Below are 15,084 nucleotides of genomic sequence, written 5' to 3'. Positions count from 1 at the left end.
AGTGAAATATCCTATTTAACGTTGTAGTTTTCATGCATCAGGCAAGCCTTTTTGTCTGCAGAATGTTAATTCCATGCAGTGACTCTGCAGAGGCGAGGTGACTGAGAGAACCTGTGGAACGATGCTGTACCTGTTAATGAGATATTGTGTGCATGGGTATTCATTATGAACATCGTGTCACTGTGTATTAATGAGACCCAAATTGAAACCTTTTCCAATTAAAAAAGTTTGTAATAAATTATGTTTGTATAACGGTTGCAACAATATTTACTGTACAGCCAATTATAGCAAATGAGGGAGGTGGTGGGTCAGTTTAGAATATAAATCACTAAAATAAACAGTAAATAAGTTTAACTGCAATTCATTAAACCAAAAGCAAAATAAAGTTTCAAATAACAAAATGTTCACTTAATCAGATCAATCATAAAATAAAACTGCCTCAAAAGGGTTTACTGTAACTCCTCAGCAAAGTCTGGTCCTTTATAGAAATCCAATATCCAGGAAATTGGTACTCCACAATGGAAATAAAGTTCCTCTCATCCAAAGGTAGATATCCAAAAAGATCCAAATTGAATATAGCAAGACTTGGGATAAATCCTCTTGCTTCTCAGTAGACTGACTGTCTCACTCTGGACTGACTGAGTCAAAATCTCCAGGTGGCCCAAACATTCTGATTGCCAATCAGGCTATACTGTAGGTGAGCTTAGGGTGGGGCTTCCCAGTCATTGATTGTTGCCATAGCAACACATGGATCTCACTGCATGGCTTCTTTTATATAGCATTATAGTCCAGAGGATAAATAGCAAAATCTCATATAGACCAGCGGAGTGGTAGAACATAATAAAGTATAGGATACATCAAAATGGAACATTGCAAACAAAAGATACACATAGAAACAATGCGACTCTGGGCACAGAAGGTTACATATTATGTGCACGATTGAGAAAGTATCATTATGCTAAATTGCTTTGGTTCAATATTGACTCTTTGAATGATTTTTCCGGTAGTCGGGTTGGTGTTGGGGGACGGGGGACGGGGGCTCTCTTTTTCCTTCTTTATTTGTGTTTTTATGGACACTTTATTCAGATGGAGGTCAGCAGCCAATTTACCTTGGCACAAAAAAGTGTGAGAACCATGCAGTGGCTTACAGTATATATAGGCTATTATCAACATGGTACTGGGAGGGAGGGGGGAGCAGGTTTCATCAGGTTTCATAAGTCACGGCACCCTTGAGGTATACAGAATTTTTAAAACGCCTGCGAGCTGCCGCAATAAACCTCACGTACCCTCCCAAGACCCCCATCAAGCCACTGAAGTCTGAAAGTGTTTCATATTTTGTCATCTTCCTCACACCCCCACCATCACTCATTATTATTATACTGATGCACAAGTAAACATCAAGGCCATCTCCCTGGCCGTCTGTCACTATATTCAGACCTCATTTTCTCCCTTGGGACGAATGAGATTTTCCAAATTTCAGTACTTTTACCATTACATCTCAGAGGCAAACATCATATTTTTTACTCCACTACAACTTCAATAATTTGAAAACTTGTAGTTAGTTTTGATTATTATTACAAAACATCCATTAACCACTTCAGCCCTACATTTCTAGCCATTTGAAAATTCTTTATACATTTCTGAAGGCTTGTGGAATGGGACGTTCTGCATATGAGTATACTTTCTACTTTTGGTTAAGTACATTTTACTACCAAATAATACCTTTGTACTTTTACTCCAGTAAATTTGGAATTCTGGACGTATTTCTATGTTTGAGTATTGATACTTCTTTGATAGAATTGATACAAAGAAATCGGAGTACGTTTTCCACCACTGTCACTTCAGGACTCTCCACAGTCCACTGCACTTCCACTGATATCTCTCTCATCTCCCTCTCTCTTTCCTTCTCTTTTTGGACGTGGTGTGACATCTGTACATGCCCTATACGTCATGTTTCTCTCAACAGTGTCTCTGATGTGTGTGTTGTGTTTGTCGAGACATTATTAGGCTATCTATACACTTGCATGACGATATCTCTCTCTCTCGCTCTCTCTCTCTCTCTCTCTCTCTCTTATTCTTTGTTTCTCTTTCTGTCTTGTGTGTTGCCTCTCTGTTTAGGACCATATCGCTCATGTGTCGTCGTCCCCTGCCCCCACATCTTCATTCTTGATTAAAGGTTAAAAAACATAGTTGCCTTTATAGTTCTCTTGAACAACATCAAATTATTATTATTTAGTATAGTTCTAATGCTTCTTACCAAATACTATTCATTGTGAAAAAAATATTTTTAATGCTTAAAATCTAGAAATCAATGTTGTTCCTGACTTTAGGCTACTGTTATGCTGCTGTGAACCCCTATAAATGCCCCCCCCCCCCGACTATATATCTACAGTATAGCCACATGACTTGAAAAAGTAGCATATATTTTTATAGGAAACCCTACACCAGAAGAAGTATAAGTAGGCCTACTGTAGGCCTATCAGTCACTGTTTCATTTCCCTTTTTGTTACTGATGTTGTGGGCCTAAAGAATGTGCACCCTGTTAACTATTGGAAAATTGAAAAATCATTCTGAAAATGTTTGATATACAGTAGATAAAGATATTTAAATTCTTACTCTGTGTTCACAATGTGCTCAAATACACACAATAAAATAAAACCAAACCAATCATCAAATTGAAGAGATGGAGGGGGGGTGGGGAAGAGAGGGGGGGCAGAAAGAGAGCCAAATGAGGGACAATATTGGGTGAATATATTATGTCTTTCTTCTTGTTTTTCCTTGTACTTATTATTACTTATTATTATTTGTTCTGATTCTGAATATGTATTATTATGTCTTGTGAATTGAATTGAATTGAGGGATTGAAGAGATCGAGAGAGAGATCGAGAGAGATCGAGAGAGAGAGAGAGAGAGAGAGAGAGAGAGAGAGAGAGAGAGAGAGAGAGAGAGAGAGCAGAGCAGCATCCGACCCCATGCAGTCTCTCTCCATCAGTACGCACCGGTCGGTCGGGCAGTGAGTGAGGAATCAGGATAGGAGGATGTGTTCATAATATTGAAGACGAGAGAGCGGCTATACATGTCCACCGGAGCCACGGGGAAGAAGAGATAGAAAGAGGACATCAGCAGGTCTATTTGGTTAATTGGTCTACTGACCGAAAATAGCAGACCTACAAGGCAAGCTCACATTAAGGTCTATTTATTGGTTGGTTGGCCGATCGACCGACCGGGTCCTCCGGTCCACTCCACACCTCCAGCCCACCCACCCACCCACCATGTCCTCCGCCGTCCTCAGCGAGACAGAGGCGGAGGCGAGGGCGCGCGCCTCGCCGCTGACGCCGCTCAAGCTGGTGGGGTTGGTGTGCGTGTTCCTGGCGCTGTGCCTGGACGCCGGCGCCGTCATGAGCCCCGCGTGGGTGACCGCGGACGACCAGTTCTACCTGTCGCTGTGGGAGGCGTGCTGGAAGCAGGCTGGCAGCCCCGACCGCTGGCAATGCTCCAGCAACATGGATACAGGTAACGGTATAACTGTAATTATACGTCTCTATATATATACGTCTGTCTATAGTCTGTCAGTGGTTTTCAAGTTTCAACCCCTTTCATGTCAAGGTCCATTATATTTATTTAACTGTGTAGACATCAAGTAAGATGTTTAATAACTATATATAATTTAACTCTTGGGAGCTTAACATTAAATGGTTCCGCATTTGGTTTCATTTTACACTCTCAATTAAGAGTTAGAGATCTAAAAGGGTCCATTTGGTTATACCTTTGGCATCAAAAGTAAAAGTAGCCTATATTGTATACAGAATTTTCTCTTTTTAAAATAGATCTATTTTGTAGCGACCGTATGTCGCAGATTACTTATGAAAACATGTCAGTCCGTCGTTCTGTCCGTCGTTCCGTCCGTCGTTCCATCCATCACGTCACCATATATGGCCGTCAGTCCCTCACACATCGTGACACGTCATGTCACCATATATGGTCGTCAGTCCCTCACACATCGTGACACGTCACGTCACCATATATGGTCGTCAGTCCCTCACGCATCGTGACACATCACGTCACGTCACCATATATGGTTATCAGTCCGTTACGCTTCGTGACATGTCACGCCACCATATATGGTTGACGCTCCATATATGGCCATCTCGCCACTGACCTCATCAAACCCGGGATTGCCATACATGGAGAAGACTTGCCATGAAACTCTACATCTGACCTCAAACCTCAAACCCTTAGATGTCCATACGGAGCTGACCTGTTCTGACATACCATATTATGTTGATCCTTCCCCATCCATCCTTCCTCTTCGATGTCTCTCTTTGACTGATACCTGTCCATTTAAACTCTAGACGGGCCTGCCTCAAAGTTATTAGTGCAGCCGGCGAAAACTAGAGTTCTCAACGGGCCATAAAATTAAGGCCCGGCCAACCTGGGCCCTCATCAAACCCTGTACACTCAAGACACTGCCCCCGCTGCCACCCTTAGATCTCCATATATGGAGCTGACCTGTTCTAACATTCCATAATGTGGATCTGACCTCATCAAACCCTGTACACTCAAGACATGCTCCATATATGGCCAGACCTCATCAAACCCTGTACACTCAAGACACTGCCCCCGCTGCCACCCTTAGATCTCCATTATATGGAGCTGACCTGTTCTAACGTACATTCCATATGTGGATCTGACCTCATCAAACCCTGTACACTCAAGACGCTCCATATATGTGGCCAGTACAGAATTCATTCCATATGTTGATCTGACCCCCCATGCCAAAGCGCCAGTGCTCGCTCAGCACTCTGCTGTCATCCAGGTGGATGCGTGCACCTCGCCCTTTAGGGCGATGCCACTTCTTGCCCTCAGGGTGTATAGTATACTGCTACTAAAAATAACTAGTAACTAATGTGTTCAAATGCCAGATGTAGTGGAGTAGAAGTAAAAGTATTGAGTATAGGCATGTACTTACAGTAGTTACTTTCCACCATTATAATGTCTAACGAATGGACACCTGATCCTCCTTTGTTCTGTCATATGATGGTGACTGGTGAGTGAGTGTGAGTGACCTCCCGGCTGTGTCCAAACATTTTCAAGACTTGTCAAAGTCTGAAATAATAATATTCATTATACGAAACAAAGATACAAAGACAATAAAACACAGAGATATGCCACATCTACCAGACAATTTTCACTCTATGTGGCCCAGATCAATTAAAAACATAAACATGAACATTGCCTGAAGTGTTTCCAGAAGCTTCCATGAATCTAATCGAAAAAAATATATGTATTATTGTTACTTTTTGTGTAGGCTACAGCTACATAAGAGTCAAACTTATTTTGGTTTGGCTTCCCTCAGAGTTCGGCAGTGCAGCAGCATATAACATAATATATAAAAATCGTAAACAAATTCAAAGAAAAGAAAAAGAGTACAAAAAGAGAACAAAATAGAGCTTCGTCAAAATACACACTGTGCCTATATATTCTTGGTATACAACCAACAGCATTTTGTTTCCCCAGCTGCCACCTAACTTCACAGTATAGTATATTCTATGTACAGATTAGGTAGGTGCAGTTCAAGCATAATGGTATACCTGATTATACGTGGAAAGAAGCTTTCTTTTTGCAGTCTAGTATGCTTTGAGACTGCATTAGCTGTTTTCCATGCGGCAACATCTCAAACAGGCTGTGGTTGGGATGGTTTGGACAAGGAGTCTAATCAGCTACAGCTGGGCTGGTTGAATACATTATTTCACCACCCAGTCAGCGTTTGTATTGAAGTTGGCAGTTTGGGAAGTGAGAGTGCGTTGTTTGTCTCTCGGTTTAGTGCACTGCAATTGATTCAAGGACGGAGAGAATTATAGCCGGGATATGGGCTATATCCCTTGTTGAATGTGAAACAGTTGGCGTTGGATCATCACCCAACAGGTCTTGGTATGGCTTGCCAAAAAATCTGTTCTCTTTTGCTACTTTGTACTAGGCCAGAGTAGTAGCTTAGCTTATGAATGAGGCTTTATGCTCCACTAACTCAAACAGATGTGGTGATTTTTCATTTTGTGCCAGTGAGAGAGTATACTACTATTGGCCTACTTCCAAGAAACACCCTTTCAGGTTGGTCATTGAAATGGAATGTAAAAAGAAAGAAATAAAGAAAAATGCTATTTGCATAATTATACATAATATACGCACTGTGTTCAAAGTAGCTGTTTGGAACAGGTCAACTCTTTAGTTTTTAAGTGGTGCAAACCACTTCCTTAAGTGAGTATGTGTGTGGGTGCCTGCCTGCCTGCCTGCCTGCCTGGCTGGCCGGCTGCCTGGGTATAGGGGCAAAAGTGGCGCTTTCTCAGAGAGAGAGAGAGAGAGAGAGAGAGAGAGAGAGAGAGAGAGATAGTAATTTATAGGCGTACACAATTAAGATCGCCATTTGAATGACATTTGAAGGCCATTCGTGAAATTGTGGTGGGTGATGTTTTGAACTTTCAACTATACCTTATTATCTCACACCGGCATAATGATCATCTCTGTCGGGTGGAAATTTCATATGGCCACAAAATACAAATGTTACTTTTCAAATAGCAAAAGTAGCAGATCTATAAGCTCAAAGCGCTTTTCGAGCTTGTGGATCGGATACTGCTGCCTGCTAACAGGACATACTACTGTATTTATTACGGCCTATGGCATTTTATCGAACTGTGCTTTATAAAAAGAAAGAAGGCTGCAGAATTTGACTCCTCCACAGTATTTCTGTTTGAAGCCCTCTCTTGTAGGTCAGTGGTTCTCAAACTTTTACATTTCAAGGACCCCCCTTAACTCTGACCCTAGTGGGGTCCATTTGGTTCCATTTATAGGGGTGCACATAACCTTTTGGGCTAGTTCTCAGAGGAGCACCTGGAGATGTACCGTAGCTTGGCGGTGATAGGGGGGGGGGGGGTCTTTACTCTACCACAACTTTAGCCAGCATGAGATAGCCTACTGAGGCGCTCCAACACAGATTACTCACCTAATGCCACGTGGTTCCATGTTTAACGTCATTCCAAAGAGGCCTACATTGTTCAAGGGACAGATGCATGGTTTTCATATTGTAAATATGTTAACTTTGGCTAAAAGTTTGTGTTTAATCCACGTAGGCTCTTGTTTCCTTGGTTGGACTAGTGCTCCGAACGGCTTGTCATGCCAGCTTTGTTACAACCCGAAACTGACTTTCTCTTCCTCTTCAAAATAAGACCCATTTGTCAACAAACACTAGTTTTACTTACAGGACGTAGATAGACATTTGGAGGTTATGTGAATACTTGCGTCGACCCAGCCTTTTATTTACCAGAAGGCCCATTTCAGCACAGCCGAGCCGGCAAAAACCTTACCCCACCAATTATGAAGCACTCTCTGTCCTGGAGCTATAGTTTCCAAGATGTTTTTTCGGGCAAACTTTTCAAATGAGAGGCATAGCTTTTTTTTGTACAGTAAGTCATTGCTGGCCTTTAACGAATGTAAACAGCCTACCTTAACATAACCCACGAGATCCTTTCAGGAAAATGGAAAGGCTTAAATGTCCATAGTGACATTTCCACTGTCATTATTTGCCTAAATGACTGTGCAAATGTCACTAGATTGTGATTTATAGGTCTATTCAACAAATGAAAATAAATCAAATACAAATCAATCCCCATTGAGGCTGTGCTGCAGTGTTGATTTCGACAATACTAAAAGGCCTATAAAAGGCTAATATAAATACCTATATTTCCACTGGCGAAAACTAAATAAAAACTAAGGTATGATGATTAAAACTAAGACAAAAAGATTTTGACAGTTTTGTCAACAAATAAAAAACATAGACTATATAGACTATATAAAATGTTAGGGAGGGACTAGTAGAGAATGAAATAATTTTATGTGTGGTTGCGGTCAGTTGTTGTGCTCTGAAAATAGCTGATCTACAAGATCGGGTCACGCTGCGCCTGCTGTGACGCATTGTGAGCTTGTAGATCGGCTATTTTCAGCATGCAACCAATTGTAAGACCATGCAGCCATCACGGCACCACCAGGGCTTGCCTAAATACATTTTAATCGACTAAATCTTTTGATATTTAGTCGACTAAAATCTAAAAACACACTGTCACACACACACACACACACACACACACCCGCTTTGTGTGTGTGTGTGTGTGTGTGTGTGTGTGTGTGTGTGTGTGTGTGTGTGTGTGTGTGTCTGTGTGTCCGTCCAGGCACACCTGTTTGTGTGTGATTGCAGTCGATAGTGAATGATGACCCGTGTGTGTGTGTGTATAAATGTAGACAAAATGACTGCATGCTTGCTTGAGCGTGCTTGCGCGTGCTTGCGTGCGTGTGTGTGTGTGTGTGTGTGTGTGTGTGTGTGTGTGTGTGTGTGTGTGTGTGTGTGTGCGTGCGTGCGTCAGTAAACTGTATGAAGAGGTGACCTATTTCTGGCCGCTCTCCTCTCAAGCCCAGTTTAATATTTCATGTCACACTTTTTCATTGGCTGTAGTTGCATCACTTGCATCACTCCTCTCCTCGGGGCGCCAACACGCACGCACGCACGCACGCACGAACACACGCACGCACACACGCACGCACTCACACACACAGATAGAGAAGACAGACCAGGAAATCCTAATTAGTTGTCTTGACAGGAAGTGTGAGAGGGAGAACTTGAGAGTGCGTGTACCTGTGTGTGTGTGTGTGTGTGTGTGTGTGTGTGTGTGTGTGTGTGTGTGTGTGTGTGTGTGTGTGTGTGTGTGTGTGTGTGCACGTGCGTGTGTGCACTAGCCTTACACGCACGCACGCACGGACACACACACACACACACACACGCCACAGGACGATAAATCAGTCCTGTCTTGCAACTTACCTCTAATACATTAAAACCGGGAAAGCATCCGTGTGTCATCTTAGATTCTTCTCTCTTTTGCTATTCAAAAATATAGCAGATCTACAAGATCGCAGTGCGGCACAAAGTGACACGCTGCAGCTGCAAGCTTGTAGACCTGTTCTTATTTATTTTTTTATCTGCTATTTCTGAACTTTTTTTTTTTTCTTTTTTTTGAAAAGTGTGACCACTACTGATTCCCTTGTAGAACGGGCCTGAGGTTTTAACGAGCTAATGGGCTACACTGGCTGGCCAAAGCAGTCCCTTCTATTTCCTGGCAGTCCTGTGTCTCATGAGCACACCGCACAGACCATGTTTGTCCGCCCCGGCTTGCAGTGTATACTTTTCCTTTTCCTCAACGGGCCAATCACAGAGGCAAGCGGTTCCCAAGCTTGTTTTTGTGTCAATGGCCCCCAAATAAGCTCATTCACTGCACCTCGTCTTCTCTCATTCCTCTCCCCGTCAGTCCATATCCCACTGGGTAACTATAGGACTCTGGTCTGTCCGTCCATATCTCACTGGGTAACTATAGGACTCTGGTCTGTCTGTCCATATCCCACTGGGTAACTATAGGACTCTGGTCTGTCTGTCCATATCCCACTGGGTAACTATAGGACTCTCGCCCCAAAACACACTCACCTGCACCCCACCGGTTCTTTAATTCTTGTAATCGTTTTACTGTGGTTAATTACGGTTAGGAATTTGTTCATGTTTAGGCATAGTTTTACTGAGGTTATGTTCAGGAATAAGGTCATGTTTAGGCATAGTTTTACTGAGGTTATGTTCAGGAATAAGGTTAGGTTTAGGCATAGTTTTACTGAGGTTATGTTCAGGAATAAGGTCATGTTTAGGCATAGTTTTACTGAGGTTATGTTCAGGAATAAGGTTAGGTTTAGGCATAGTTTTACTGAGGTTATGTTCAGGAATAAGGTCATGTTTAGGCATAGTTTTACTGAGGTTATGTTCAGGAATAAGGTCATGTTTAGGCATAGTTTTACTGAGGTTATGTTCAGGAATAAGGTTAGGTTTAGGCATTGTTTTACTGAGGTTATGTTCAGGAATAAGGTTAGGTTTAGGCATAGTTTTACTGAGGTTATGTTTAGGAATAAGGTCAGGTTTAGGCATAGTTTTACTGAGGTTACGTTTAGGAATAAGGCTAGGTTTAGGCATAGTTTTACTGAGGTTACGTTTAGGAATAAGGTTAGGTTTAGGCATAGTTTTACTTAGGTTACGATTAGGAATAAGGTCATGTTTAGGCAAAGTTTTCATGAGGTTAAGTTTACATTATTTCTAAATTTAAGTCATTTTACTTCTACTCCACTACATCTCAGTGGCAAATATTGTATTTTTACACCTCTGCAATTATTTGAAAACTTTAACTAGGCCTATACATACTTTGCAGATTTTGATTATTATTAAAAAACGCATAAGCCACATCAGCTCTTACATTTACATATTTGAAAATAGCCGAAATATATACAATGCATCGCAATGTGATGCACTGTGAGCTTGTAGATCTGCTATTTTGATACACTCCTCATCATGAGTATATACTTTCTACTTTTGTTACTGTATTTATACATCTCCCTCCCCTCCATCCAGCGCATAATCTCCTGCACTCATCTGAGTCATCTCATCCAGTCTGTACCCTCTCCTTTCCTCTCCTCTCCTCTCCTCTCCTCTCCTCTCCTCTCCTCTCCTCTCCTCTCCTCTCCTCTCCTCTCCTCTCCTCTCCTCTCCTCTCCTCTCCTCTCCTCTCCTCTCCTCTCCTCTCCTCTCCTCTCCTCTCCTCTCCTCTCCTCTCCTCTCCCCTCCCCTCCCTCCCCTCCCCTCTCCTCTCCTCTCCTCTCCTCTCCTCTCCTCTCCTCTCCTCTCCTCTCCTCTCCTCTCCCATCCCCGGCAGTCTCTCTGGAGAGTTCAGTTCTATTTGCAGGCGCTGAATGAATAGTGGAAAATTATGTGCCATTCAGCTCTATGGGAGATAGATGGGGGGGCGGGGGGGGGGGGGATTGGGGGGCGGAAATTACACGACCTCACTCCAGGTGCATGACGGGATGGGGGCGTGTGTGCGTGTGCACGCACGCACAGAGAAATGAGATTCACTGCATGTGCTTAAACTGAAGTCACACCCTGCCAGCTTCTTTCTTTCTTTCTTTCTTTCTTTCTCTCTCTCTCTGCAGTATACAGGCAGGGTACTGCAGTGTAGAAACTGTAGATATAGAAAACACTGTAATCCAAATTCCCGCATGTTTGTTGTGTGCGTGTCACGTTCAAATTGAGAAGGTTTAAGGGATCTATTGACAATAAATGAATGAATGAATTAAATGGGGTGTGTAGGTTCCAGGGAGGGGGGAGGGGGGGAAGAGGGGAGGTCGTATGCCGTTGGCGCCCATGGACTGTCACCCCCCCCCCACCCCCCCGCAGGAACATGAGAAATGGGAGAGGGGGAGAAAGTAGGAGGGAAGAGAGTTTGTTTAACCGTTTGCTCTGCTTCAGCGATGTGAATGTAGGATTTCTAGCGCCGATAGAGCTCCGTTGAGGGAGCAGGGAAAGGAGCTCTATAGAGGTGGGGAAACATGAAAGGATTCTGGGTGGTGTTGGGCAGTTATAAATAGGGACAGGTAGATTGGCGTGGGGGGCGGAGGGTGGCGTGGAGGGCGGGGTCAATGTGTGTTTCTTTGCCTCCTGAAAATCTGTTGTTCCAACTCCATTACATTTATATATGAACGTTAACATGTAGGGATATGCCATACTGCCTATATAGCATTTTCATTGTTTAAAAAAAAAAAAACGGCAAGCTGTTAAATTTGGGCGAATGCATTTTGTGAACAGCTTTCAGAGGTGCTCAGGGTGATTGCAGTCTCATCCCTGGCAACATTTTCACAGAAGAAATTACACTGTCCCATTATAGTGGCATCAATCCGGTAAATGTCGGGTTTAAATGGGTCCTGTGTGTGTGTGTGTGTGTGTGTGTGTGTGTGTGTGTGTGTGTGTGTGTGTGTGTGTGTGTGTGTGTGTGTGCGCGCTCGTGCGGACCTGCGTGCGCGCGCGTGTGTGTGTGCGTGCTAGACAATGCAATTATACACATGCACCCCAGGGAAGTGAAGCAGAAGACTTAGCTTAAATAAAAGCCACATCCAGTATAGATCTATATGTCACTAGTGTGATTCCTCATTGAACCAATATATGTATGGCAGAGAATGTTAATACAATAATACAATATATCTAGGGCGGATGGTTAATAATGGTGCATTCATATCTACAGTATAGCGCTTTTATCCAAAGCACTTCACGTATAGCGCCTTATACATTCAGTGAATGTATATAAGGCACAATCTATGTAATATCATTCACTGATTCACACTGTAACCCTGTACTGCAGGGGGAGTCCGGGATCCAACTGGTAACTCGCTCTATACCGGCCACTCCCTCTGGCCTAGTGGTGGATGTTAGGGGTCTCCCATGTGGGACACCATGGGGGCTGTATTTTGCCTGTCTTAAGTATACCAGGTCTTATTACTTAACTTAAGACCTGGAGGTGTGGTCAATGCTCTTTGGCCACTCAGAATAGCCAAATGGCCAATTGTGACCAGATTTGACTGAGAGCAAATTCCAGCTTTTCACCAGAGGAGAAAAAACGTTTTTATTTTATTTTTTTATTTACCCCGTCGGACAAAAGGCGTGCACTCGAAAATCCAGGGATTTAGAGCAGCTCGCAGATAATGGCATAACTCTGGTTACAGAAAATAGCCTTACTTTGTCCCTCTTGATTTCTTGACAGGGTTTTGTGGCTGACCAGAGAGACAGAGAGAGAGAGAGAGAGAGAGAGAGAGAGAGAGAGAGAGAGAGAGAGAGAGAGAGAGCATGCTTCCCTGCTGAGAGTCCAGTTAAATATATATGAAGTGAACCGCAGAAAATCCCTGGAGTGCTAGCTATCTGTTGCTTTCTCGGCTGCCATTCATAGTAACCCGTACAGGTTATCGTTATTACCTGTGTGCTCAAAATACGCTCTCTACATACATTCCATTCCGTATTTCGAGCACACAGGTAATAGGTTTGCAGTGAATGCGATCTGTGATCAGGTAGGTAACGAAAATACACAAAAAGTTAAAAAAAAAAATGGAGATAGGAGGTTTCTGCCCGACACCAACAATAGCCTGTACAACACCCATGGGGTCAGATTGAACACAGTTTCAGTGCTGCGAGTGCTATTACGTTACATGAACAAACGCATGCATTACACGTGACACGGTGCTGATCGTATAATCTGTGGCGGTGTGTAAGCGTGTTGAGACACCGCTGTCAAACGACACACTGAACCTCGGGTCGGGGTCCATCGGAGGAATTGATTATGTGACAGGACGGGCGGAGGGTCCCACTCCGGGGTCCTCAAAGAAATGCCACGTACCGTACGTCTCAGGTGTGTGGCAGCAGTTTGACGTCAGTCACTGCCGATACAATGCAGTGCTGGGAAAGTGTGGGCCGAGGACCTGAGCGATGGCTTTGTTATTAGTGGCATTAACACTTTACCAAACGACGCTGTCGGGAGGAAACCTAGTATGTCCTAAACCGCACTTTATATTCGTCAGAATCTCAAAGTGCTATACAGCAAATGAATAAAGGCAGAAGAAACAACACGCCATTAAAAACATCTAATAGAATGGAAACATTTAAAACATAAGGGCAAGGGCTATAAAAAGGCTTTACCCTGGCCGTCATCATAGATGATGATGAGATCATGATTTAGAGAGATGATCTCTCGTCAATACTTTTCATTGATTTAATGAAATATATATAATATATATAATTAATATATGCTATTTTCATATCATATACCCTAGAAAACAAGTTGTGTGTCTTCTGTACACTACAGATTCAAGCACGGTTTTGTATGGTCCCGTTAATATTATTCTTGCAGCAATCTTCTATCTTTATCTACAAATGCAAAGTCTCTGTGTGTACGTCTGTAATCCACACCACAGTCATCACTGTGGTGATGACTGTGGCTCCACATTCGACACACAGGGAGTGCCCGGCGTCCAGTCGGTCGGTCGGACCCGCGGTTGTCCGGTATTGCCACAAAAGGCCTATTCCCGCGGTCTCTGGACCTGATCACCCCTATATCTCCATATATGGAGCTGCACCTGTTCTGACATCACAACACTTCATATTTGGGCAGGCAATTTTCACTCTGATGGCGGTTATTTGCAGAATACATTATTTTCCCTCTACAGTATAGGCACAAGTTCCTGTTGCATCAGCGGTAACAGCCACGGCAGTGTTTCCGCATTCGTTCCGACACCCCACACCCCAAACGCTATAACCTCACAGGAAGGCCACGGGTGGTTTTCTAACCTGCAACGCATGTCGGGAGCCACGGGTGAGTTTTAACCAGCCACGCTGACAACCCTAACCCCAAACCCTAACCTCACAATGAAGACACGGTTGGGTTTTAACTCAACGTCGAGGTGAGTTTTAACCAGCCTTACCGGCGGCAATGCATGTCGGAAGCCATGCATGCACTGTACACCGCCGCGGCCTCCGTCGGCGTCTGGACCCGGTGGCCGCCGCACGGACCAGCAGGAGGAAACACTAATGAGCACGTCCCAAACTCTTCTCCCTTCTGGCTCCAAAACTGTGGAATGCACTTCCCATGTGCACTTCCCATTGCAGTCAGAACTGCAGCATCACTCCCAATCTTCCGCCGTAGTCTGAAAACCCACCTTTTCAGACTCCATCATGGCCCATAGCACTTACCCCACCCCCTTAGATAGCAATTCTGTAGACTTAGATAGCATTTGATACAGACTTATAGCATGTTATGTAGACAGCATAAGTGCATTGTATGTGCTATTGTCATAGCACGTCATAGTACATATGTATAGTATAGTAGTATAGATGTATAGCTTATATGTATAGTTTCATTATAGATATTCCACTGTTACTTTCTTAGCTTACGCATGTTTCATGATAAATGTTTTTTATGTGATGTATACCCATGCTTTTTTGTTCTTGCTTAATGTAAGTCGCTCTGGATTAAGAGCGTCTGCTAAATGCCTAAATTGTAAATTGTAAATTGTAGCATTTGCGCAGAGCAAGTTCAGTCAGGGAACCTCAGTGCAGGTGCTGCCGGCCGTTAATTGGGCCGCCTCAGCATCACGCTCTCATTCACATGATTCACTCAGCTAATCACTCCAGCTCAC

The 15,084-nt window shown here is 43.4% G+C and overlaps 1 protein-coding gene across 1 annotated transcript in view; it reads left to right on the top strand.

Moving 5' to 3' along the window:
- Positions 1 to 3,272: 3,272 nt before the first annotated feature.
- The window catches only part of LOC308311558 (transmembrane protein 47-like), a gene marked incomplete at both ends in the record, with an annotated part of 18,244 nt that continues 6,432 nt past the window's right edge, over positions 3,273 to 15,084 (top strand). The window contains one exon of the mRNA XM_080758292.1: positions 3,273 to 3,513. Coding sequence (XP_080614418.1) covers positions 3,273 to 3,513 — 241 coding nt within the window. The remainder of the gene's footprint in view (positions 3,514 to 15,084) is intronic.

The sequence above is a fragment of the Protomyctophum bolini genome (genome assembly GCF_963924005.1).
Source record: "Protomyctophum bolini genome assembly, chromosome: 24".
Lineage (NCBI taxonomy): Eukaryota > Metazoa > Chordata > Actinopteri > Myctophiformes > Myctophidae > Protomyctophum > Protomyctophum bolini.
Note: the sequence above shows the minus strand (reverse complement) of the source record. Positions and strands in the feature narration are given on the sequence as shown.